Genomic DNA, 27,249 nt, shown 5'->3' on the forward strand with positions numbered 1-27,249 from the left:
ATGCAGGCGCGTCACGCATCGACCGACAAAGTTTAACATTCATTTGCCGCGGAAAATCGGTCACCAAAGACAGATAAACAAGTACACGTGTAAACATCATTAGTTTGCACCGGCTGTGCTGGCGTAGTGGCTTTCGTCTAGCACTGCTAAGCCCGAGGTCACGGGATCAAATCCCGGCCGCGGGGCCGCACTTCGATGGGGTCGAAATGCAAAAGTTTAAAAAAAATATCATGAGACATTTCACTGTGTGAAAGTGGTTGACCAGCGAAGCTGTTTAGCACACGACACGGAGGTGAGTGAGTGAGTGAGTGAGTGAGTGAGTGAGTGAGTGAGTGAGTGAGTGAGTGAGTGAGTGAGTGAGTGAGTGAGTGAGTGAGTGAGTGAGTGAGTGAGTGAGTGAGTGAGTGAGTGAGTGAAACAACTTTATTTGGTCCACTATAGTTGCAAGCAAACTGAGCGTCACCTGGCTAGGCCCACTCGGGGACCATCAGGTGAAACCTGACGACCCTCTCGCGAGCCCTCTGGACTGCCAGGGTTTGAGAGGTCTGAGGTGACAGAATTTTGAACAAAGGTACGAACTCATTTATTGTCTTGATGGGTGGTCATTATTTGACTCGCAACTGCTATCACATTCTTTGACAATGTCAAATCGATGCACGTACGCCGCCGGGTAGTCGGGTGGGCCCGATCGGTGTGGCATCGCAAGGGATATGTCTGCAACACGGAACGCGCAAACCACACCCTTTTCGGTACCGACACATCCACATTGAAATCGCCGACAACGACAACAGGGGTAGTATCCTCGCAGCTAATTCACGCAAAGTCAGAAAGCACGCAAAGAGACGAAGTAGCCATGAACCTTATGATACTATGACTCATTGCATTTTTCGCTTGCTTACGGAGGTATGAGCCATTGCTCATGGAAGTATGAGCCATGGATGACGACAGTTTTTTACATGCTGTTCTGTATGCCGTGCGCGTGATTAGAAAAATTTAAGCACTGTTCGCTTCACTTTGCTGAGTGCTTGTAGCCTCTGCCTTACTGGGCTATGAGCAATTGCATTTTTGCTTGTTTACGGGAGCATGAATGCTTACGGGGTATGAGGCATTGATGATGATAGTTTTTGTTCACGGAGAACAATAGACGGAACCCTAGCCATATATTTCGCTTAAGAACGCCCGTGCATTGGGTGCACATTGAGAAGCCCAGTAGGTCAAAATTAAATGGGAGCTCCTGACAATCCGTGCCTGATAATCATAAGTAAAACCTCAGAATTTTATTTTGTTTAATCCTTCACTTGCGAATAGGACTTCATTTGAAAAATGCTTGTAAGCACTGCAACAATTTCCTATAAGCTGTAAACACATATAGCGTAATTTGTCAGCTTTACGTTCTCTATAATAGATGCAGTTTAAAGTGGTGGGAGTTACGGATTCGTATGCTTTGGGCTTCCTTAATTATTTTGAACTTACAGATATTTAATAGTCCTTGTGAACATTTCTAGACCCCAAATGCAACACGTTGCTTGCTGTAATCGGTAAAATTCCGCTTTCTTTCTTTAGTGCAGCCAACTTTAAATAATCGGTTGGGCGTTTGACTAATGAGAGCATTTATGCCTTTTATTTCTAGTTGACTGGAGAAATCGCAGTTAGCTCCCAGGCAAAGCTTTCTCATAAATCTATAACAACTTGCACCACGAAACAGGTCTTTCCCTTCCCGAGGTGTATTTTATATTTCGAGTGGAAAGATGGGTTTGTCATCCGGTGCGGAAGCGTCATAGCAAGAAACAGCCGGGGAAGAGTACGCCACATGATAACGTCACACATTTACGCTGAATTGTAGTGAACAAGGCTTGTGTCGTCAACAGAACGATCTCACACGGCCCAACTGAGCGCCACCATTGGCTCACATGAACTTGGAGCTGTCTTGCACATATAGAGAAGCAGCTCACTGACGTCATTTGGTGAGACAGAGATTATTTCTAAAGTTATTGCATTCGATTGATCCCCTGTAAAATTTTCCCGGAGTGAACCTAGTAAAGCAGTCTTAGATAAATCATCCATGGAATCAAATTAACGTATATTACTTGGTGCACTCAATGGTAAATCTTCACTGTAATTTGGTTATGAAATGCCATGCGGTAAAAAAGTGGCAGATTGCCAGGTGCATGAGCAGGAATGCTGGGTCCGCGAAATTCAAGATACAAAACGAGGTCTCCAAACGATGCTGCTTCTGGCCATGACGCGAGAGCTGTCCTACGGCATTCTTCCGAGCGACAAGACGACGTTCACCGAAAGTGGTTCATTTTCGCTCCCATCTCAGTCCTTGCGGTAGCAATAAAAATCAAGCGCTGCCGAGAACAGCGTGTTTAACTGGATCGGATATGTGTTCTAGCTTATAATTCTACAATTTATTCGCTTCGAGCGACGCATGGAGTGATCCAACGGTAATATGCGGGCTACGTAGGACTTCACTTTGAGTGGCAATTCCTCGATACAAGGTTATCACTTTCTACACTTCGCTTTTCGACGTTAACGTCGTGTTTTTTGAATCCAAATGGCACTCCTGCTCAGTGTTGCGTCTCGCCGGTGCCCTGCGGCTTTGATAAACTCCTTTCTGGCCAACTCTCCTGGCACGCTTCCGTTACTCGAACCTCGGCAATCACCTTCGCTAGGTTCGTTACAGGCGAAATGTTTACGAACCGTATCTGTCACAAGAACTCCTTGCGCAAACGACGGCAGGCGTGTTTCTGTTAACTCAGACTGCCGCAGGTGGTGGTGGTGGTGGTGATAAACTTTATTGAAAAGGGGAAGGGTAAAGGGGGACGTGACTCAGGGATTGGGCTAAAGTAAGGCCCTGGGCCTGCTTGGCCTTCTCAGCCCAGTCCACCAGTTCAATCTGTCGCTCGACGTCACAGGAACTGAGCCAGGCTGTCCAGTCATTCTCGCTGCTGACGGGGGGATGAGAAAACGGGAGCGAGGTGCATTCCCACATTATGTGTGTGAGTGTTACTGTTTCTGAACAGAGCCTACATTGGTCGCTTTCCTTTCCCCCTGTGATTTTGTTAATGTACTTTGGGTGTGGGTATGTGTTTGTCTGAAGTCGCCGAAACGCGACGGCTTGCGTTTTATCGAGTCGCTTGGGCGGTGGTGGGAGCGCGCGACGCCTCAAGCGATACCTATGGGTTATTTCATGATAAGTCTCGCAGGGTTCCTCATGTCTCTCCTCCTCATTCACGCCGTCCGCATCCTTGGACGAGGCTCGGCGTGCGAGATCTCGAGCCAAACTGTGAGCCGACGCGTTGCCGGGCACCGGGCATAGCCGCGTGAGCGGGGGTCCACACGAGGGTTTTCAAGCCGCTTAGGGGGCGTCGTGTGAGGACATGGTACGCCTGTTTCGAAATTCTACCGCGGACGAAATTGCCGATGGCCTGCTTGCTGTCGCTGATGACGGTATTCGCTTCCGCATGCATGGCCATGGCAATCGCGGTTTCCTCCGCTTTTACCACTCGGCCAGCCGTGATTTGCACAAGTGGGGCTTCCAGCGATGCTGGGGCACATTTGGGTTCATAGTAAAGAACCCCGGGTGGTCAATATTATCTCTGAGCGCTCTACTACGCCGTGCCTCATAATTAGATTGTTGTTTTATCACGTAAACACTCCAGGAGTAAATTTATTGCTAGTGATGACGGCCGCACAAGTACTTTAGCCACGCGGCAATGCATCACGTGTTGATTCGGTTGTGCCTGCAGAAATGCTGCCCCGCTCCCGACACGTGGGCGTCGAAAGTCACGATGTACGAGCAGTCCGATTTCCGACTACCAGCACAGACACTTACGCAATCTTCCGGCTTAGGAGCGTTCGATCAATTCCCTACCCTGTACACGAATAGGGCTTTCGATTCGTCCCAAGGCGAGGTGCGAAATGAAAGAACGGGTGAAATGTACGAACGTGCTTGGCATGGCGGCTGAGTGCTTATCACGTTCTGCTGCTAGCCACAAGGTCACGGGTTCGATGCCCGCCCGCGGCGGCCGCATTTCAATGGAGGCAGACACGCTCGTGTAATTAGACTTAGGTGCGCGTTAAAGAAGAGCGCGTGTTGAAACCTGCAAGGCAGGGCGAGATTGCGACTACTTGTGAAATACAATATCACGCGTTCGTACAGGTCAATACCACCTCCATGGCAGGGTGTTTAATTGGTTTATTTGCCGCGATACTACATTCGCTGCGACAGTGTATTGCTGATTCGGCATTGCAGGATACCGCACAACGCTGAAGCAAAAGCTTACCTTAAAATGGGAGTTGCAGGGCGCATTCTCAACGTGTCCTTTCTTTCAGTCACGCTACGCGCAGATGTGGATATCGCCGACACCTGAACCGGGTTTCTTACGTGGCGTTTTATTGCAGCTATACGTCCTTGCGCCAGAACGCCAGTACCCAGGTCGGCACTTGAACCGATTTAAAGTAACCCACATCGAGCATTGCGTTGCAGTATTGCTGCTGGTATTGCAGAGGCAATTTTTTTAAAAAATAATCCCCCGTGCCGCAGACTTCGCATTCGGGCTGAAATAAAACATAAGGAGACCTATTGGGGGCGAGGACTTACGGAGTCGCCATCTGTCGGAAGCGCCTCCCTTGCGTAGTATGAGGGATCACGCGGCGCGCTCCTCGCAGGTTTCGCTTACGGCGTTCAACAAAAACACCACGCGGCAGCCCTCCTGTACATTTCTGTACGTACTCTCAAAACGAGGGAAGTTTTTTACTGTCGAAATAATAATCTTGGGGAAACCGAAAGCACAGAATTGTTTACAGACGCTATCTGTTTACCGATTACCTACAGTGAACGCCATTGCGCGCGCGGTCGCCGCGATGGAGTCTCCCGAACAGGCTTCTTGCGTGAAAGGTAGGCAAACGCTGAGAGCAAACTATGTGAAATGTGTTCTTATACTCGGCTGTCTGTATAAACAAATGGAGCATGACAGAATGAAGCCTCAATGCAGCGATCGCACGTGTTCGCAGTGACCGACTGCGTGTCTGCATGCATATCGGCGCACAATGTTTTGCTCTCGCTGCGTGCGCGTTTTCGCACCCTTCCGTGAGCTTTAGGCCGCAGGACATGAGCATTTGACAGTACACAGACGACCATTGTTGCGTGGGCGCTATCAGAACTGCTAAAAATAATTTAATTACAGAGAATTTGACGTCTGCGGCGAATATAATGGGCCATCACGACGATCCAATCTTCCTTTTCTAAATTCTTGAACGTTCCAGTATTAATTCTCAAGCTGCGTCGCACTGTATGTTTATCGGTCCTCTCAGCGTGCGAGTTTTCGCTGCTTCTTTTTAAATGAATGTTTGATGTTTTATGGCGCAAGAGCCATGGTAAGTATGGCCAAAGAGCGCCATGTCCGCGGTAATGACTTCGCAGTGTAATCATGAGTTCGATGAAGTTGGTGTGACGTGGCTGTAGAGGGGCCTTAAAAATGGTCGCGCTAAAGTGCGCAAAATCTGTATAATAAGATTACGGCGATGACTTATGACGTGTACTATGAACATTAAGATGCATTGGAATAGTATGATACGATGAGTAAAAAATATATAAGGTTATAAGACATGCTACAGCACTAGTGCCTCCTTAGAGCCTTTGAAAAACAAGGGCCTGGACGCGTGTGCTATGCAAAACTGTTATCGCAGCGGCATCCTCTGGAGCGAGGATTCTCTACGAATTTAATGGGCATATAACGTGTAGTACGACATCATTTAAGAAGCTGAGGACTGCCTTGGTGTCAAAAAGCGGTTTCTTACCAAGAAACATAGCCGGATGTAATAATAATAATATTTTGGGTTTTACGTGCCAAAACCACTTTCTGATTATGAGGCACGCCGTAGTGGAGGACTCCGGAAATTTTGACCACCTGGGGTTCTTTAACGTGCACCTAAATCTAAGCACACGGGTGTTTTCGCATTTCGCCCCCATCGAAATGCGGCCGCCGTGGCCGGGATAGCCGGATGTAGAGGGATGTAATGTTGGTAAGCAAGCGGAAAATGTTTCTTTCCCTCCATTTCGGCTTCCCGACACTCCAGGAGCACGTGGAGGACGGTAAGCCTCTCATCGCAGCTACCGCAGATTGGAGGTTCACTTCCGGTAGCTGCTTCTTTTTCGTAATCCAGTGCATTAATTCATAACACAAACATGACCATATGCCATGCCTTCTTTTAATGTCCTTCTTACTGCTCCCTCACCATTCCAGTGAACTTCCCAACATCTATTATCAACGAATTCATAGACCAAACCCTCAGGGCATTAGCCGCGCAGCCGAGCGCGGGCGAGCGTCTCAGTGCGCATTTTCTGCTACTCTCCGAACATGCCAGTCCCGGCGACGTAGCAGAAACCTTCCCCGCGTCTGTGCTTGCTGCATATACCGAGTTGTAGCCAATGGCTCTCTGTCGGTTCTTCTGTTTCGCGAGCCAAGCTCCACTCAGCTTCTTGTCCTTCGGCTACGTGTGAATAAGGCTGACAACCGGCTCCGTTGCGTACGTCCGGCACTGCGGCACCGAGTGGTAGCCTACCATGCTGCACGCCTCCAAAGTGAGCCACTACCTATTATACTACTTTCAAATGTTGTCAAGCAGACACCCAAGGCGGGAAAGCCTCACCACTTAACCAGAATCGCAGCGCAGGTGGGACTTTCGTTTTCAGCTCGCTTCGGCGCTTCCGAAGCAGCCGACGCGGCCGCTGTGTCCACGCGATCCCTCATGCCACGTCACGCCGACGGTGGCGCCAGCTTTTCCAATGGCGGAGCTCGCGCCCAATTGTGTTTTAGAGCGCAGCTCTTCGGCGCCCGTTCCAGCAGCGAGCGTCGGCGTATTCCAGCGAACGAACACAGCGAAAGATGAAAGCGAACGCGGACCGCAGCGGAGGGGGAGGGGGATGAGAGACGCGAGGAAGAAAGCAGTGATGAGGGCAGCGCAACCAGGAGGCGGAAAGCGGAGGATGGTGTGGCGAAAAGGGTGACTATGAAAGCGGAGTGCTGACACGAACAGGCATGCTGCCAGCGCGTTGGCTTCGGACCCACTGCGCATGCGCTACTTCAACTGCGGCGGCGCCACCGCTGCTAGAAAATGCGCCGAGCGCGAGCCACCTGTTCCCCGCGTTCACGCTTTCTCAACAATGAGCGACGCAATCGGTGGAAATGCTTCGCTTCCCGCTGCTGCTAAACGAGTTACCGGAGCAAAGGCTGAGCACCGTCTCCGAGAGTACCTTGTCCTTCAGAATCAAATTCTCTGCCATTATATATCACGAAGTCAACACACCTAAACTGCTGCGCCCAAAATTCGCATTAGTATCGTAATCGTCGGTGAAGTTTTTTATTGAAGGGCATGGCATGCATGGTTTAGGACACCGCAAATACAGTCATTTGTTTCATTTTTTTAAGTTTCCCATCGAGAACATTTAAAACCGGCCTGCTCTGGTTCGCAGTTTGGCGACACTCCATTAATTCACCGTAGCTCGTGCAAACAGGACCGACGCACATAGGCCTGACCGTGTCTTACGATTTTTGTTCATTCCATCATTTTCCTCCTCCGGTTCTATTTCGGTCGCCGCTGAAAACGGCGATCGGACAAAACCGGCTTGTGTCGCGGATGCAGCCAGCCACTGCGACGACTGGCTGGCTGCATCGCGGCAATTCAGCGCAGCACACGTTAGACATGGAGGCGGCACACGCGTGCGCTGTGTCTCAGTGTAGCAGTTGTATTTTGCCTTCTTGTTTATACTGTACTTCGCTTTATACGCCGCTGTAAGACCTTCACGATAGCCCAAAACCACACCAGCCCATCGTCAAGTGGTAACTGTGCTTGTCGACTCGCAGCTTCTATTATGAAATTCATGCTTGGCGCTTTTTTTAGGCCACAGAAAGATTGAAAGAAGTAGTAGATAGCACAGTTGAAGTCCTTGAGCTAGATCACAGGAAGAGGCGGACATTGCTTGTACAAAAAAAAAATCGAAATGCACAATTCAAACTTAACACAGTCTTACTGAATAAGCTTAACAAATTAATTTTTCGGGTTTAACGTGCCAGTAAGAAATACATGGTTACGAGGCACGCCGTACAGGTTAATTTTGACAACCTGGGGTTCTTTAACGTGCATTCAATGAACGGTGCAGGGGCGTTTTTGCATTTTGCCCACGTCAAAATACGGCCGCCGTGGCCGCGATTGTGTCCCGCCCCCTCGGGTTCAGTGACGCAACGTCCCAGAGACTAGGCTACTGGACGGCGGCTAGATGAGTACGCATTTAATTACTTTACCAGACATATGGCAATTTATGAATCGTAGCCGGTGACCTAGCAAAGCAGATCCACTTGGAACGATTTCAGACGACACAAGTTTCCGAGATGTGCGCCCCGAAATTTGTAATAAAAATGCAGTGTTGTTCTACATACTTTTCAAACAAAGCGTGGTTTGATGCGCTGAGGCACGGGAATATATGGAGCGTCAGTGCATTTCGTGGCAGTGTGTTTGGGAATAAATATATGGACCCGCCATGATGGTGTAGTCGCTTTCGCGTTGCGCTGCTAAGAGCGAAGGCACGGGATGAAATCGCGGTCGCATTTCGATGGGGGCGAAATGCAAGAAAAAAAAAAAACGCCCGCGTACCGTGCACGTTAAAAAACCCCGACGGTAAAAATTAATCCGGAGTACCCCACTACGACGTGCGTCTAATCATATACAGGAAGAAAGGGGGGTTAACCGAGGGGCCCGATTTTTATTGGTCATATCATAAGATGCCAACAAACAGGGACACCAACGACAACATAGGGGAAATTACTTGTGCTTAATCAACGAAATAAAGAAACGATAAATAAATGGAAATGAAAGTGGATGAAAAAGCAACTTGCCGCAGGTGGGGAACGATCCCACAACCTTCGCATCATATACAGCGTGTTCAAAGTGAGACTTTCCGGGTTTACAAAAAAATGCGAAGAGGAGCACACAGAAGTAATTTTTCTACCTAGGTTACGCGGCCAGGCGGTCGCAAACTGTGAGGATAATTGTCGTCGTAATGCTAGTGTTCAATTAAATTCGATAATGAACTTTTTATTTACTGCAGTTAGCATGTATGTTTGCATTGAAAACTCCGAAGCGGTGTCATTTGGTGACTACTCTGTACAATTTTAGTAAAGCGCCTGTGTCCCGAGATATGCACGTCTGAAATTTCAGCCCAGGCCGTTTAATTACGCATGCGAGACGGTGGCTGCCGCTATGAGGCCCCTCCCTTGTGTGACGCAGCTTCTGCGTATGACGCTCCGTCTGACAAGAATGCGGGGTGACAGGCGGCGGTGATTACTTTTCGTTCTTGGCCACCGTTTTCGTTCGTGGCCAGCGAAACCGAAGGATGACTTTGTGCGGCAGCTTGGCCCGGGTCTTTTTTTTTGAAGCAATGACTTGCAGAGCCACGTACTGCCGAAGCAATCAAGTGCAGGAATACGATACTGGCTTTGGCGTTCTTTTTTTTCATTTCGAAGGCTCAAATTCATGCAAGCGCTAAGCACGAAACAAAGGTGACAACTGCCCGGCACTGGTAACTTGAGTAACGCCACTGGTAACGCCACTGGTAACTCGAGTTACTAGTGGCGTTCCAGGGACGCTGTACCTGTTTGAAGTGTGTGATGTGAGACCCCTGCATTGCCTACGCCTGAAAAGCTGCTGTGAAATAGGACAACTGTGAACTGGCGTGAGTAGTGCACTTCTTTGGTGTATGCCTCACGATTTTTTTTTATTCTTCGCGGCTTTGCGAAAGTGCTGAACAGATCAGGCATCGCCTTGCAAGAGCATCGAGTGAACCCCTGAGCTTCCATTATGTGCCTTTGCCACTAATTGCCTCTATTAAGCTGGGCCGTTGGAACAAGCAAGCCCTGCGTTGGGAACTTCTGCGTTAAAGAATGGCGGCTTCGTCTGGGTCGAGGTGCTACTATACGGCAGATAAAAAAACTGATGTATTGCTATCAATGGCGGAGATAAACGGCAATGCCTCATTAGCAGTGAGTCTGTACGCGTCTCACCATCCGCATCGGCGAGTTCCAACCAAAGTAACATTTGTTAGCAGTTTCAGACGTTTTCACACAACTGGCTCAGTTCACCATAAAGGCCAGCCCAAGAAGAGCATCACTGATGAGGACTTTGACATTGACGTCCTTAACTGCGTGCATGCAATGCCAAGCAAGCATCAGAGAGGTTACTGAACGATGCGGGAAAAGCGTGGGAACAGAGCACAACGTTCTAAAAATGCACGAATTTAATCCATACCATGTGAGTCTTCATCAGGACCTAAGTGAGGCAGACTGAAAAACGGGCAGACTTTTGTAATTGGGGCCTAATAAAAAATTACCAAGATAAGGATTTCATACAAAGAGCGGTTTGGACTGATGAGGTTCGATTTTAAAGAAACGGCACGGTGAACATTCATAATGCTCACTACTGACCGGTCGCAAGGAAATCGTAACTGGCTGCGGCAACACAACCACCAAATTCGCTGGGATCTAAATGTACGGTGTGACATACTTCGGGACAGAATCATTGGCCCTCACTTTCTGGAAGGGAACCTCGATGTAAATATTATGCGCATGGAATTCTTGCTGGTATCGTCAATTAATTTGCCTGGAGTCACCCCTCAACGAACTGCGGCAAGTTTGGTTCCCACGGGGCCCCACCACATTTCTCCTCCCCTGCGAAGAACTGGCTAATGTGTAACTTTCCACGGCAGTGGACTGGACGCGAAGGAGAGATGTTTTGGCCGCCGAGAATCCCCCTGATCTCTCTCCACTGGACTTCTTTTTGTGGGGCTACGTGAAAAATCGCGTTTACGCACTTGAGCCCACCGATGTCAATGACATAATGATGAGAATAGTTACCACCTGTAGAAGCATCGACCCGGAAATGCTGCGCAGAGTTGTCGACTCGACGCGAGAGTGGTTCATGTTGTGTGTTGAGGCGGAAGACAAGCATTTGGAACATTTTGAAACCGTTGGTTTCTTGGCAATTGTCATAATTCTAAGTTGAGTAAGCTTTGATATTACTCGAAACTAATATTGTGTAAGCAATGATATATTTGAAGCAAATTTCTAAGATGTTTGTATGTAGGCCATGAATTTACACTGTAATTGTGCTTTTATTTTGTTGTTCTTTTATTCCCACTTCTTCCGAAGTAATGCCGGAATCGGAGCTGTGTAATTAAAATAAATATGAATCTGACTACATTGACACAATTTCTTGCTTTGTCATGAGGACTGGCAGATGCGTTCGAATTTTAAAAAGGTGACAGAGAATACGGGCCATTAACCCGCGTTTCCTAAGCGTTGACAATACAGGGTCGTAAATTCTCTTTACGCATGAGAAAGGCGCCCTGGAAACTTTAATAATAATAATAATAATAATAATAATATTTGGGGTTTTACGTGCCAAAACCACTTTCTGATTATGAGGCACGCCGTAGTGGAGGACTCCGGAAATTTTGACCACCTGGGGTTCTTTAACGTGCACCTAAATCTAAGCACACGGGTGTTTTCGCATTTCGCCCCCATCGAAATGCGGCCGCCGTGGCCGGGATTCGATCCCGCGACCTCGTGCTCAGCAGCCCAACACCATAGCCACTGAGCAACCACGGCGGGTCCCTGGAAACTTTAGTGGTTAATAATGTGTTGTATAGCAGGTGACACTGTCAACGTTATTTTACGAAATGGCATTAATTTCAATCAAGCTGCAGAAAAAGCTTCCATTATTATAAAACGAAGCAGAGCAGTATCGCTGCACCTGAGTGCATAAGAAGTCTTAAGCGGCACCGCGTCTTGCCATCCACTCTACTAGCAATTGCTCAAAGAAACATTACGACGACAATTATCCTCCCAGTCTGCGACCGTTTGGCTGCATAACCTAGGTAGAAAAATGGCTTCTGTGTACTCTTCGCATTTTTAAAAACGGAAAGTCTAACTTTGAATAGCCTGTATAGTTTTGGCACGTGCAACCCTAGAATTTATTAACTATATCGTGTCTTCTTAAGAAATCAAGTGGATGCGCTGTATTAAGTCCCCGCGGCTACAGTTCGTGAAATACAGTATACAGTTCGTAAAATACGACAACCCGGCTCGGGTCGGGTCGAAAATGAACGTTTCAAGCTTGTTTGGGCTTCACTGTTGTCGCGGGTATGCTCATAACTTTTGAAATCAAGGAGAAATGGTATTAAAAGGTTAGTGCCGACTGTGCATTGAGTTTTCTCTTAGTTATTCTTGAAGCAGTGCTATCGAGGCTGCACACTTGTGCGCATGGCAAGTGTCACTAAACCTTTTCGTCCGACGGCCCGTGAGTGACACCTTGAAGTGCACTGGCTCAAAAGGACGAGACGTCTGCTACACGATGGACATACTTACAGCAGACGAAAGTTCACTTTGAGGCTGTGGGCTTGACGCGGCTGTGGGCTTGACGCACGTCTCAGACAAACAGCGCTACAGCGGTTACAGTCCGCAGCTTGTAAACGTTTCTTTCTTGTTGCGCTACTGTGCACTCCTGCCCGTCAGCTATACTCGAGGGAGTGCCGACGCGCTGATATCTTCTTACAGCTTCGTAAATAAGCCGGCAGGAGGCCGTGCTCGAGTGTTCGGCGATTAGAACCTCGACTGGTGTGAGCGATCATGAAAAGCACAGAACCACAGATAGCGGGGTTTTATTCTGTGACGGTGCGACGGACTAAATACGTCAGGTTACAGCATCAGTATAGGAGCTATAGGTATATCGGTTGCATTAACGGTGTACCAGTATGTCACCTATAATGTCATCAGCACTCCAGAATAATGAAAGCCCGATTAAGTGCCGGCTAGAACATCAATGCACTTCGCTACAGATTTTGTCGCTAATCACAGAATTTCTGCTAAAATGAACGTGCCTTCTCCGCCTGTCCAATTCACTTGCACATTTGCAGCTATTGCCCTTATGGGGATAATTAGAAATAATTAACCCCCGAGTAACTAGCAATGCTACCGCGATTGATCGTGCAAGAACTGTCCGGCTCCAAGTAATCGCGCTGACTTGACAGAATTGTATTGCCTGGCAAAGGCGATTTCTCATTCTACTAATAATAATCTTTCATGCAAGTAGGCATGTCCCAATTTTCATTCTGAATCCGTCAACACAAAGCTAAACAAAGCACGTGCCAAATAAACTTTCGTAGTGCGGCACATGATTAAGGTTCTACTTGCCTCTAATTTATTTCCCTAGTTTTGCTTCGCCAAAAGGGGGAGTGGTGATTTCGTTAAAATTACGAACCAAGCAGCCTTTACCGACAGCTTGCAGAGAACGTGCGGAGACAAAACATTTTGCGGGAACTGCATGAAGGCACGTGCCGAACTGCATTCTGTAGCGACGCCTCACGAAGCAGGCAACTGGTATTACGCACACTGAAAAAAAAAAATAATTTACACCCTCAAAAGTGAGCAATGGGGCAGACAATTTTAGAGAGTTCTGGCAGTCGTACGAGCACGAAAGAACGCGCATGCGCAAAGCCATGTCTCGACATCAGGCGTTGGTTTCGTTAGAGGGCGCAATATTGCAGTTTGGCAAGAGCTCGCAGATCCGGTATTATTGGTATTATTTTAGAAAAGGTAAAAAAAAAAGCAGTACTTAGTGCAATTGAGCGACGACGGCCTGGCGATGAAAACTACGTAATGGGGTGATGCGGACATGGAAATTATGAATAATTACTGATGTTTTATTGTTAGTATTAAATACAGAATTTAAGGTACGCCTATAGTGGGCTGCTCTGAATTATTTAGCCACGTGCTTAACGTCCACCCAAAAATATATATTTTTTTTCCCATAAAACCTTCACGCTCCGCCACCCCCGTACCCTTCCGCGTTTCTTCATTTCACTTTATTCATCTCCTACCAAAGTCACAGTACACGAGCATTCTTGTATTCTGCCCCCTCCAATGGTGCTCTCCCATGCTCACTTCAGAGAGAAAGGTAAATGGTATATACATCAAAGTTTGTAACTTGCGAAGGATTCTTCCAATTATTTATCCATAGAGCGACTCGATTGTGATGGCAACTCAATCTCGAATAAGCGCTTTAGTAAAGCAAGTATCTTATCCGTCCTGTGCGTCCCACTTTAGAAGCTGTTTCCACGCTGCTTCGGAAAGCGTTAATGAACACCGCGGTTTAAATCAGCATCATCGTTTTGGGAGCATTACCAGGGTCCTCCAATCATAGAAGCACCATGATATTACGTTGCTTGTAATAGCAGTGCACTTAAAGCGTCGCTCAAAGTGCAAATGCTGTCAGCACTGGCGCCAGCGTCGCAGCAGACGCCATCGGGCACGAAACACAATGCGAGGACGCGAACGAAACTGCGCGATAGTTCGGTGCAGCCGCTGCATTTTGTACGCGCCGCACGCGCGGGCAAAGTACTTTCCTCTGCTGCATGCGAGTCCAGCGAGGCCGCAATGGCGCACTGAACTGAACACGCACGCATACATGCATGCACACCGAAGCACGGAAAGGAACGCAGCTAACTCACCGAGGTCTTCCCCTGTAATGCAAGCGACGCTCGTCCATGCGGCGCTACCGCAGAGCGCGCCGCACGAGGTTGCCGAGGTCGCACGAAGCACGTGCACGCCGGCGGGGGCGGGGTCAGTCACGTGACCATCAGCAGCCGCGGCGTCCTCGAGATGACGTCAGCAGCGCAAGTGAAACGAACGGACGGGAGCAGAGACGCGCATGAAGCCGACGGCGTAGCCGCGGTGCGGTTTGACCCGTCTCGCCGGCGCTCGCTTGGGCGACCTCGTAAAAGCGGCGCGGGCTTTGTTTTTTCCTTCTCAGCGCTTCCGACGACGAGACGCGGTATCGGCTTGGCTGCGTGCGGAGAGCAGGGCAGACGCGAGTGACGCGCCCGGCGAGGCGGTGTTTCAGCTTGCGTGCGTGCTAGCCAGCTGCCTGGCCCTGGGTCTGAGGACGGCTCGCTGCAGCGCGCCGGGATGTGTTGTCTCCGTTGCGTGCCCAGGAGTGAGCCAGCTGTTGTGGCGTGATGGTTGAAGAACGATATAGTTATCCGAGGGACACGAAGCGGAGTGTAGCCGACTGAATCGGTAGCGCCATCTAACCACGTAGGCACGAACTTGGCTGTGTTTTGACACTGTTGAGCGCGAAATCCGGCGCCCCGCGTCGGACGTCGAATCGGCAAAAGAATTTTCGAACCACCTACCCAGGCCTTCCATGTGATGCAAGCAAGTGACTTAATTGAATTCATCAGGCTAAAATACCTAGAAAAGTGTAAACTATGACTCGCACACAACCAACAGGCATAATATACCTCTCAGATTGTAATTTGACTATACGAGAAAACAATTCTGTTACTCGAAAACACACACACGTACCAGCCGCTGCGTTCACAGACCGGCCCCAGCGTCCGCCATTTTGCGCGTGCCGGCGCGATGGGTGACTTGGGGGCCACGGAGCGACGCGACCGGTTATTTGTATTAACTCCAGCTGGCGCTCGCCTCCGCCGTATCGTAGAGTTACTGTATATGCTACCAGAGGTAGCATATACAGTAAATCATATACAGGAACACTACCGTATCGCGGCCCACTCAAGAGGCCGTGGTTCCACCACAAAGCTCGCCTTCGTGCATAGTGTTCGCGGCAAGCGCTTCCAGGTAAACATTACGGTTACATGCGCTCCAGTTGCCGGGAAGCGTGAGAAGCAGTCGAGGATCTTTGAATGCTATCGCGTTCCACTCATAAAGGTGAAGCTTAAGCGTCCTCCAAATTTTTCGATCGGTGTTGCGGGATTCAAAGCACGCGGTAGCGTGACCTCTACATCTAATAAATGAGGAAGTGATGAAGCGAGATGCGACAGTTAGGTAGCGACTAAGTGTGTCTACCATACGCTATGCTATTCCGCTAGGTAAGGAGGCACGGAAGTGTGCATGTGCCAATAGAATGTTTTACACCATCAAAAAACATCCCCCTTGATCCGCGCATGCATCGCTCTATACTTCTCTTGCCACCGACAAAGCAACAAAGCTTCGCAGAAGTAATCAGCCACCTCCAGCCGCAGAAGTGAGCGTCTCCCGAGGTCACTGTGAGCTCTATATACGCACCATAACCGCGGTGCACTAACGGTCACTAACGAGTGTGACTGTCACTTATGTGTCACGTTAAGCTTTGTCAGTGGCTGCTATGAGAAAGTAGTTACTTTAACGCGACGAATTACACTATTGCGGCCTTTGACGAGAAAACCAGTAGTGAACTCGTACATTCGAAGAGGAAGTCCTACCCATAAGAAAGATCTACGGTACACAAAAAGAAACTTATATTAATCCGCGAAACGCCGCTATAATGAAACATAGACAACTTCTGCGCTACAATATGAGGTGGCAGAAGGAATACCGAAAGTAGTAATAATGCCAACGTTATCATTTACAGACGCCGTGCTGTGCTTAACATTGAAGTACTTGTCGATGATATAACAGAACGCAAGGGTGATCTGTCGTAAAACCACAACTTGGGCAGGGCAGCAAGTCCTGGATGGGGGGTTCTTTTGAAGCACGAGAAGTGCAGAGCAAAATTATTGTTGCGTAGTGACTCAGGAACATAAAATATAAGAAATAGGCAGAAAGAGTGCAGCAGACTCTTTGTCTTGGAAGCGTAGACACGGAATTGAGGATGAAGTAAAAAAAAAATGGCAACCAAGTGCAGGAAAATTGGAGGTACCCGTACGCAGTGGCGTAGCTAGGTAGTCTGGCACCCGGGGCCCATAGGTCTTCTGTCACCCCCCCCCCCCCCCCGGTGTAGCCGACGGAAAGAGGGGTGTCTTCAGACGTATATGACACCCCCCCATCTCCGGGGAACAAAACTGTGGCACAAATCCGGGGAACAAAACTGTGTAACACAATACGGTAGTGCCTTGCTTTGTTACGATTCGGGCTGTCTGTCTGAGTGCAAACACACAATGGAACGCATACTCCCAACAGGATGAAGCCTGTGTCTGCTCGTGTAAAATTCTGAAAACGACTCGGCACCCTGTAACAGAATGCCAATATACTGAGCCAGTCAGGACCGTAGGGAACGCCCGCTTTCCCGAAGCGATAGGTTTCAAGGCTAGAAAAAACGTTAACTATAGTCAGCGAAGAAGATAACCATAAAGGATTGCAGTCTTGCTGAAAAACAAAGCAGGGAAGATATGATGAAAGTTTTATCACACACAGAGGTGATTTTATAAGGTAAACTGGAGATAGACAAACTGTTACATTGACATGTATATCGTAAAACCGGTGCTAACATACGAGGCACAAACTTGGAGTTTAACAAAGAAGCTCGAGAACAAATTGAGTACCGCGCAACGAGCGATGGAACAAAATATGTTAGGCGCAGGCACGTACCCCGGGGGGGGGGGGGCGGGGGGGCCCGGGCCCCCCCCGAAATCAGATGGCATACCTGCCCCCCCCCCCCCCTCCCCACCCACGCCACCACTCCTCACACATTCCTAAAGCGCTGCCAGATCGATGTTGAGACTTGGCAGCTATTCACCGGTCAGCATTATGCTGCCTTTTTCACTCCTTTTGGATGGAGGTAGTTATCAGCATTTCTTGGGATGTGAAGGCCAGTTTTCTCATAGATTCGGCGCCCGCGAGATTAACTCGAGATGCGTTCATTTGTCACCATCCATTCAACTGTCACGCACATAGCTGTTGCTTTTGTTAGTTCAACCTTCTTTGTTTAGGCTCATCCTGGGACCAGGAAAGGGATGCGGCTGTTAGTCAGCTGGTCTGTACTCTCGTGGAACGAGTTGCGGGCGGAGAAAACTCCAATTGCGTTTAACTTTTCCTTTTGCTTCATTATTTCCTTGAATGACAGCTCGTCGCGACGCTGGCAGATGCCCGGAATCATATACACGTGATATGGGTTAGATAAGTTGGGAAATAAAATAATGTGAAACAGCATCCATCACGAAAACCTGCAATAACCCTCAAACCGATAATCAAGATGACTGTCGCCCGTTACCTCGTTTGGTTTTTCCCTAATTGTATAGCACTTTTCGTGCAAAATTGGCAACTGGAAACAGAAATCGCAAGGAGTTGAGAAATCAAGCGATCTACTAAGGGAGAGAGCCAAGGCAACAACCAAACTAGAAGGAAAAGCGAATTTAACAACAAATCTAACAAATATAACCGTTGCTTCATAAAATATTTATGGATCAACATCTATTTATTTAAATAGGAATTAGTGAAAACGCCGTCGGAAGCGGAGAACAATTACGTGTTTTGAATGACGCTTCTACAGTTATCGGTCGAACCGCCTCACGTAGCCACTTCTCTATTGTGCTTATGTGGGTGTTTTTCTAACCTTTCGCGGTGGGCGCAGTACGTCTACAATCGCAGTATCCTGCGCTCTACGCGGTTGTATGGGACTGGCGGCCACACAGCGGTACGCAACTTCCCAAATAACAACACGAGTCGTTTTCGCACTTGGAGCAGTAAACGAGGAATCCAAAAGAACTGTGATTGTTCCGCAAATATATATTTCGCTGTAATTCTTCCAGAGCTAATACAAAAAATGCTACTATAGTCGGAGACAACTTAAGTCTACAGTGAAGCCTCGCCTACGCCCTCATTACCACCAGCCACTGTTCCTCCACGAGGCTGCAAATAATCCGTACTTCAAACTTTTCCTGTTACCCAAATAAGGCGGTAACCACAAAAAAGTAAAATTATTAGCGCTTAATATTAGACGTTTTCCCTCGCCTATTACAGTGGAATGACGAAAGCCTAATTCTTTATTGAACTGAAATGCTTGCATCGCTGCAACTATTTATTGTCAAGCTTCACTTCAGTTGGCAGTGAAGTTTCATGAGTAAACCGGCTCAGCAGTGAAAAGAACTGTACCGCAGACTTTTGAAGAGTGAAATATACTCAGATTCCGTACACTTTGTCCATGTCTGTTGCATACCTCATTGGTTCCGCCGATGGAAAAACTGTTCAAGAACAGCGGACGATCTGGAGCTACCAAGCACGACGCCATATTGATAAGGCCGCATGACGATGATTTTCTTTGCTTCTGTGATTAACTGGCGGAGTAATACTGCTACATGCGTGTGGTATTTGTTTGAACGAGGCACGTGGGTGCCATCACTCCAGAAAAGAGGAGTAAGAACGAACTGGGCTCGAGCTGTGGATGTAACCGGTCAGCGCTGCAAGCGTTGTTGTAAATATAACCTATAAATAGTTTCTCGTCTTACTGACTCGTCTTTCGCGTAAGAATATCTACAGAGGTTCTACAGCTACCTTAATTCTACACAAGAAAAGCAGGGAGATACCTATAGAGAAAGGGGTGAGACAGGGAGACACAATTTCTCCAAAGCTATTCACTGCTTGCTTAGAAGAATTCAAGCTATTAAGCTGGGAAGGCTTACGAGTAAAGATCGGCGACGAATATCTCAGCAACCTTCGGTTTGCCGATGACATTGTTCTATTCAGCAACAATGCAGTCAAGTTACAGCAAATCATTGGAGACCTTAACAGAGAGAGTGTAAGAGTGGGGTTGAATATTAATATGCAGAAGATAAAGATAATGATAAATAGCCGGGCAAAAGAACAAGAGATCAGGATCACCAGTGGGCCTCTAGAGACTGTGAGGGAGCACGCTTACCTAGGTGAATTAATCACAGGGAACCCTGATTATGAGAAGGAAATTCACAGAAGAATAAAAATGGGTTGGATCGCATACGGCAGACATTACCAGCTCCTGACTGGAAGCTTGCCATTATCATTGAAAAGTAAGATGTGCAATCAGTGCATTTTGCCAATGCTGACATATGGGGCAGAGATTCGGAGACTGACAAAGATGTTTGAGAGCAAGGACCACGCAAAGAGCGATGGAACGAAGATTGCTAGGCATAACATTAAGATACAGAAAGACAGTTGTTTGGATCAGAGAGCAAACGGGTATAGACGATATTCTAATTGACATCAAGAGGAAAAAATGGAGCTGGGCAGGTCATGTAATGCGCTGATTAGGTAACCGTTGGACAATTAGGGTTGCAGAATGGGTACCAAGAGAAGGAAAACGCAATCGAGGATGACAAAAGACTAGGTGGAGCGATGAAATTAGGAAATTCGCGGGCGCTAGTTGGAATCGGTTGGCGCAGGACAGGGGTAATTGGAGATCGCAGGGAGAGGCCTTCGTTCTGCAGTGGACTAAAAACAGGCTGATGATGATGATGATGATGATGATGACGACGACGACGACGACGACGACGATGATGATGATGATGATGAAGGTGGTGGGCCCCCCCCGAAAAAAAATCCTGGGTACGTGCCTGGTTAGGCGTATACCGTTAATAGACAGGGAGAAAGTGGTGTGGATCAGAGAGCAAACAGGGATAGCCTTTATTCAAGTTAACATTAAGAAAAAAAAATGAAGTTTGGCAGGCCATAAAATGCGTAGAGTAGATGACTGGTGGACCATTAGAGTTACATAGCCAAGGGAAAGGAAGCGCCGTCGAGAGCGATGAAATTAGGAAATTTGCAGACGCAACTTGAAATCGGCTAGCGCAAGACAGCGTTAATTGAAGATCGCAGGGAGCAGGCTTCACCTTGCAGTGGACATCAAAAATCGCCGAAGATTACGATACTGCTTAATGCGAAATTTGAGCGCAGCTGAAATTTTCATTTCGTGTTTTCACTTCGTTATAATTTGAGGCATAGTATTTGAGAGAAACATGCAGCAGAATTGGCGATCGTCATAAATCTGTTCCGCGGGTCAAACGCGTCCGCTTTTATACGTGACTCGTCGAAGGCATCCAGCGTAATCGCTGGTGCCGCGTGGCTTCCGGAAAGTACTACACAATTCGCGTCGCGCATACGATCAGATTACGAAACAATAGCAAACTATGAAAATCGAAACAATCGCGATTGAGACTAAACCAAGCAAACTAAACAAGAGCTGACGCGAGCAAACGATAGTACGAAACGAGCGGTCCGGCTGAGACCAGTTACGAGTACGAAACGAGCGGTTGGGCGGGTCCGAATGACACCAGTTTCCCGCACGCACGTCACTGAAGACCCAGCCATCATTGGTCCCTGCCGTTCGCGGCTCGCGTCTCTCATATTTCATTTCGTGTTTTCACCTCGTTATAAAATGAGGCATAGTATTTGAGAGAAACATGTAGCAGAATCCGAAATAGGATGATCATCATGATGATGATACCGTAAAACCTAAGTAGCTCACGGAGGCTGGGTGAGGCGTAGTATTTGAGAGAAACATGTAGCAGAATCCGCGTTCGCTCATTTATCTTTCGCTGTGCTCGTTCGCTCGGTTAGGGCCGATTAACGCTCGAGCCGCCCATCGCCGCAAGCCGCACCGCACGCGTGCGGTCGCGCGAAAGATTGCACGTATCAAACACTTGTGCACAAATTTCGCTTTACAACGTGTAAGGTATACACTGTGCACACAGTGTAAATGGTAATTTGTGCACAAGTGCTGGATACGTGCAATTTTGCGCGCGACCGGAAGCGTGCGGTGCGGCTTGCGGCGATGGGCGGCTGGAGCGTAAATCGGCCCTTACGCTGCCGACGCCGCCGACGCTCGACACAGGAACGGGCAAATAAAAGCTGCGCTCTAAAATAGGCTGATCATCATGATGATGATACCGTAAAACCTAAGTAGCTCACGGAGGCTGGGTGATTATTTTGCATCACTCTGATTCAAAGACGATATGAACAGAAATCATCATCGTCGTCATCATCATAATTGTTACAATCGTTCCATTTCTGTTTTTACATGGGTTCGTTGTGTCAGATTACGTCCCCTGTTCTCTTCACGAGCGCTGAAGCTAAATGGACGAACCTGGTATATCCGACCGTAGCATGCGTGCAGCGAGATGTGTAATATACACTCTCGAGTCTGGGGGACTTAGTCGACGGCTCTGGGTCGAACGATTCAGGCGATCCACTATTCAAAGTAGGTTTGCGTTCGTTATACCATAACGCTAGAGCATCCTAAGAAATTAGTGCACTCGATACGAGAGCAACGTAGGATTCACAAGTGACGAAATGTGTAGGATCCAAATTTTCCGCTTTGTAATCTTTGGTGGCGGGAAAAGCTGAGGTGTAATTGCAGTTAACGCTCTACACTGCAGTTTTTTTAAGTTTTAGGGGAAGGCTTCTCCAAGTACATGTTACCTATCTCCTCGTCCATTAGTAAAGAATAACGATCTGACGTATTAATGCGTTTCGTGAAATCTGAGTGCACGCTCATCGTATTCAAGCTGAGTCTCCTACTGTGTGCCTGGCTCTCACTCCTTCTGCCTTACCTTTGTTTCTTTCAATTACTTATCCCATTTCTCCCGTGCATGATCAGTCACGCGAATATGCGTCTTGTTAAGCGTCATGCGTTTTCTAGTTTTATTTCTCTCTTATCAAGCAACTGCGAATATAATGGAGTCATCAGGCCCTATCGGTTAAATGATTCATGAGCTGATTTGTTGTTATCAATCGCTCTGCAGCTTTTCCTTAATTTACCTTCTGGGACGGAATGCGTCTCACGCATTGTCTGTGTTAATCTTTTTCGATTCGAGAACCTAGCAGTAAGGGATTGTATTTCTGCTATTGTGGTGCTATGAATGCATATTGCACTCCTAACAAACCGTGCTGGCTGGCTTCAAATCGCGTTACCGGTTGTCACTGACGCTATCGCAGGAAGAAAACCTTCGTTTACGTGCACCGAGAGTTATAAAAAAGGAGTCATGGTTATATGCAGCTGGTATTTCACATCATTTTGTAGTAAGCTCTGCTAATCCTTACTTTGACTCTCTAATAATGCACATACCATCTTATACCATGCTCTGTTCCACCATATATCAGGACATATCAGAATAAAAGAACCATGCAACGTGAGAACAGAGAAACACAGTTTTCATCAAGTGGAAGTGGCAGCTTCTACGTCGAAGGTGAGATTTGTGCGAACTTTTCTGCTGTCCGGTAAACTATAGTGCACACCATGTCACATACCAACTCGCTGGACTGTTCGCAGACGGCCAATTTGGGGTAGCCTGATCATCTGAAAGTAATCGCTCTTTTGTCTTGCGTATGAAGCAGCCATATAGTAAACATGGTCTTTCCGTACCCCCCCCTCCCACCCCCCTCCTTTCCCAACCATTTTTCCCATCCGTGGATTGGTTATACGTACTTGTGGTAGAGCTGTGGATGTTCCTCGAAAACGATGACACGCGGTACACGAATGAGCCGAAATCGACGACCAACGCGGCTTGAAGAGTTGCCGTGGACTCCCGCGGCCAACCGCGCGATGGGCCTTCGGGCAAAGACTGATACGGCGGCAGCGGTGGGAGCAGTTTGCCGCACCGAACAACAGTCCCAGGGAAGCCCGCGCAATCGAGAAGGCACGCTCTAGACACGTGGATGAGAGATACACAGGGGGGCCGCGAGAACCGCACCCGAGGTTCGAACGTTCCGGGCACCCGACCAGCACGGTTCCTTGGGGGCTCGAAGGTGGGGGTGGAGAGAGAGGTTGCGAGAGGTGGGCGGGGTGGGGTCTCGTCCCAGAATAGCGAGTCGTCCGTCTCAAACGGCTTGCTGTACGGGTGCCTTCCGGAACGTGTTAAGAAGGGAAAGAAAGGGATTCTCTCACATGCCCGTTTGTCTGAGTGTCTATATACACGCGCGCGCTCCGCGCTTAGTGGGAGAGGATTCCGAGCGCCTAGCGGAGCCTCCTTTTGTGTGGCCTTCGGTATAACGGTTTGGCGAAACCGTTGGCGCCTTACCGAGCGGGCGCGAAGTTTACGAGCGGGGGCTCTTTCAGTGAGTGGTGGCATGGAAAGCTTCATTGACGAAGCTTAACGGGGGAACGCGGTTTGTGGTATAGTGTGCGCAGGTAGGTTATGACAGTGCGTGTTTTTGCGTTTACGAAACGCCACCGCGGAAACGCGCCATGTCATACAAATATTTAGGCGTTATGTTTTCAACTGGTATATAGATGGGCGAACTAACGTGCGAACAAACGCGTGAATGACGGTTCGTTACTTGACGTGCAAGGAGGGTCGTTCCACGCCAACTGCCCCAACCATGGCGTTCGAGAAAAATAATTTCTCTCAAAAAATTGCAAAAGCATTAGACGTATGTGAGCATTACTTGCACATCATTTAGGCAGTATATTTTAAACGGAAAGAAAACTTTGCGCACGTGACGGCCATTTGAATTTCACGAATTAATGGAAAACCAGGTGCAAAAGAAACAAAACGAAAAACAAATTCGCCCAAAATGGACGGTTTTGCGAATTCTTTCAAAATTTTAGCTTTTGCGTTGCTCGAACATTGTTCTTTCATTATACAACAGTTTCGCCAAACAACTTTATGGTTTTTACCCCTTAGCACAGAGGTAAAATCGCACAAGTTAGAGCGTTTTGTGGAAATTTTTCGCAAATTATGGTCAGGGAAGAAAGCCTGGAATCACTTCTATCGAACTTTCCCTAACACGTACTATCTTGTGAAATTTTATTTACGCCTATGTGATTGCCTGTTTTCGCACAGGCTCTAAAATAAAAGCCTGAATTTGGCAAGAACGCCTATGTGGCCTCTGTTTAGATGTTGGTAACACACTGAGATGGTTCATGAAAAAATAAACAGAAAAGTGGATATCATTAAGAAGAATAATAACTTTCGCCATGTAAATATCGACCAAAGTAATTTGCATTTTCATTGAGAAAAAATAAAAGAGTTTGAGTGCCACCACTGCATTATTTTGGTTCGCGCTTTCGCTTCACCTGATAGCATGTTGGCGGGAAATGCAAATTAGGGTTTTGCAGATGCTGGTATGTGCGGTGAGGAATAAATGCCGAGATCCCGAGGAAGTTGTAAGAATTTGAATCTTGAAGCTAGGCTTATTTAGGGAAGATCGACATTGCGCGCTTCATGCTCCTAGAAATGTACATATGCGGCTGCCTACGCGTGAAGCGGTAGAGCGGGCCACAAATCACTTTAATGAGCGTGGACTGGAAGCACCACTCGGATGTCACATGTTTAGTCACTGTACAATCAGTGAAAGCAGACTGGCTATCTCGTGAATATTTTTGATACAGAGCTTTATTCAGCGTATTTTACTAGTTCTGTGATGTCCATACTATTGTTCCTGCTACTTCGGACTAGATAGACATTACAGTCGGCAAAGTTTCTATTGGGACAGGAACCACAGGGCCTTTGTGATGTCACGCCTCAGGAAACCATTTTCACAGAATACTTTCATAAAAGTACTCCAAGAAAATAAAAGTGATTTGTGGCCCGATATAACACTTAACGCGTAGGTGGTCACATATGCGTATTTCAAGTAGCATGTAAGTGGGCAATGACGATCTACCTTAGGTAAGCGTATACCTTCAAGCTTGACATTCTTACGAACTCCTGGTAATCTCAGCTTTTATTCCTCACCGCAGAGACCACCATTGGCACCACCCTGGTTTGTATTTACCGCCAACATGCTATCCGGTGAAGTGGAAGCGTGAACCGAAATAATGCAAGGGTGGGAATCAAATTAAACACTTTTTTCTCGACCAAAACGCACATTACTTTGATCAACATTTACGTGGCGAAAGTTGTTATTCTTCTCGATGATATCCGCTTTTCTGTTAATTTTTTTCATAGGCCATCTTAATGTGTTACCAACGTCTAAACAGGCCATGCAAGCAGCGTTTTTGTCAAATTCAGGCTTTTATTTTAAAGCCTGTACGGAAGACAAAGGAGAAAATAAAATTTTAGAAGAGAGTAATATTTAGGGAAGGTTTTATAAAGTTAATCACAAATCTCCTCCCCTAAGCATTTCTTTTTGTGAGAAATTTCTGTGATGTACATACTATTGTTCCTGCTACTTCGGACTCCTGTCTTCCGTACAGGCTTTAAAATAAAAGCCTGAATTTGACAAAAACGCTGCTTGCATGGCCTGTGTTTAGACGTTGGTAACACATTAAGATGGCCCATGAAAAAAATTATCAGAAAAGCGGATATCATCGAGAAGAATAACAACTTTCGCCACGTAAATGTTGATCAAAGTAATGTGCGTTTTCACCTCGGTGCTAAGGAGTTAAAAACAAAGTTAATTCGTGGAACCGTTTTATAACGAAGGCACAATTTTCAGACAACGCAAAAACGCAAATTTCGAAATAATGCGCAAAACGGTAAATTTTTGGCGAACTTTTTTTTTGCTCTTGGTTTTCCATTAATTCGTGAAGTTCAGGTAACGCTGACGTGGGCAAAATTTCTTTCCATTCAGAATATCTTGGGAAAACACTGCGCAAGTCATTCTTATATACGGATAATTTTTTTGTAATTTTTTTAGAGGAATGATTTTTCTCGAGCGCCACGGTTTAATTGGCCACAAGTAATTATCCGAACACAAGGGGCGCAGTCGGCGCCGTCAACTTCATGCTGTGACAATAACCGCGGCGCGTGCAAGACCGACCCACGAAGTGCCAGACGGTCTCCAAAGCGCGAATGGCTGCAAGAACGACGCGCACCCTCACGCTACGTCACTTGGCTCTGCACGGAGGCCATGTCAGCGTTTTGCCCACCACTGCTGGCATAAGCGTCGCGCGCAAACACAACCGCTTCGACCGAACGCAACGCGCACTGAGCGGCAGTAAAACTTCTAGGGACAAACGCCGACGGTTTCCCTTCGGTATGAACTCGTGCACCTCGTCGCTGCGACGCCTCAAACGCCTCCGACGGCGCTCCTCGTCACGAGAGCGTTTCGAAGCGCCTCGTGTTATGATCGGCGCGCTGCATGTGTTCCAATCCAACCGGGACGGGGCGCACTTCAGAGAACTGCGGATAACCGGCAGCCACGTGGCGCGGGGTCAGCTCAGCGAAGTTCTCGAGGGGAACTAATTGGCAGAACCTCCCCATGAGCTTTTCGAGACACCAGTCAATGTGCTACCCGGCCGCGCCACCCGGGACGGCTCCGTGTTCGACGAAGCAGGCTTTGTGCGCAACACGACAACGCCGTCCTGTTCTGCTATGAGTGGGGGGAGTTGCCGCGGGAACGCCAATAGGGGCTCCTTCCCACGTTCCGACCAGGACGCAAGACAATGTGCTAACCGGGATGGCTAAGAGTTCTACGAAGCCCCTCTGACGTCGGCTCCGGACCATTACACTTGTGTGTGTGTGCGGCACGTGTATGTGAGTCCTCATCCTCCTCC

The 27,249-nt window shown here is 47.8% G+C and overlaps 1 protein-coding gene across 3 annotated transcripts in view; it reads right to left on the reverse strand.

Annotated features, from left to right (window-relative positions):
- The window catches only part of LOC139052940 (N-acetylated-alpha-linked acidic dipeptidase 2-like), an 85,481-nt gene that overhangs the window by 46,073 nt on the left and 12,159 nt on the right, over positions 1-27,249 (reverse strand). The window contains exon 1 of one of the 3 annotated variants that reach the window (XM_070530088.1): positions 23,236-23,508. The exons of 1 other annotated variant lie outside the window; for it this stretch is intronic. Coding sequence is in view for 1 of the 2 variants with exons in the window: in XM_070530086.1 (XP_070386187.1) it covers positions 14,567-14,604 (38 nt within the window). In the remaining variant the exon portion in view is untranslated. Of the gene's footprint in view, positions 1-14,566; positions 15,081-23,235; positions 23,509-27,249 lie in introns of those variants that run through there. One more of the 3 variants, XM_070530086.1, reaches the window with a different exon arrangement.

The sequence above is a fragment of the Dermacentor albipictus genome, unplaced genomic scaffold (assembly GCF_038994185.2).
Source record: "Dermacentor albipictus isolate Rhodes 1998 colony unplaced genomic scaffold, USDA_Dalb.pri_finalv2 scaffold_44, whole genome shotgun sequence".
Lineage (NCBI taxonomy): Eukaryota > Metazoa > Arthropoda > Arachnida > Ixodida > Ixodidae > Dermacentor > Dermacentor albipictus.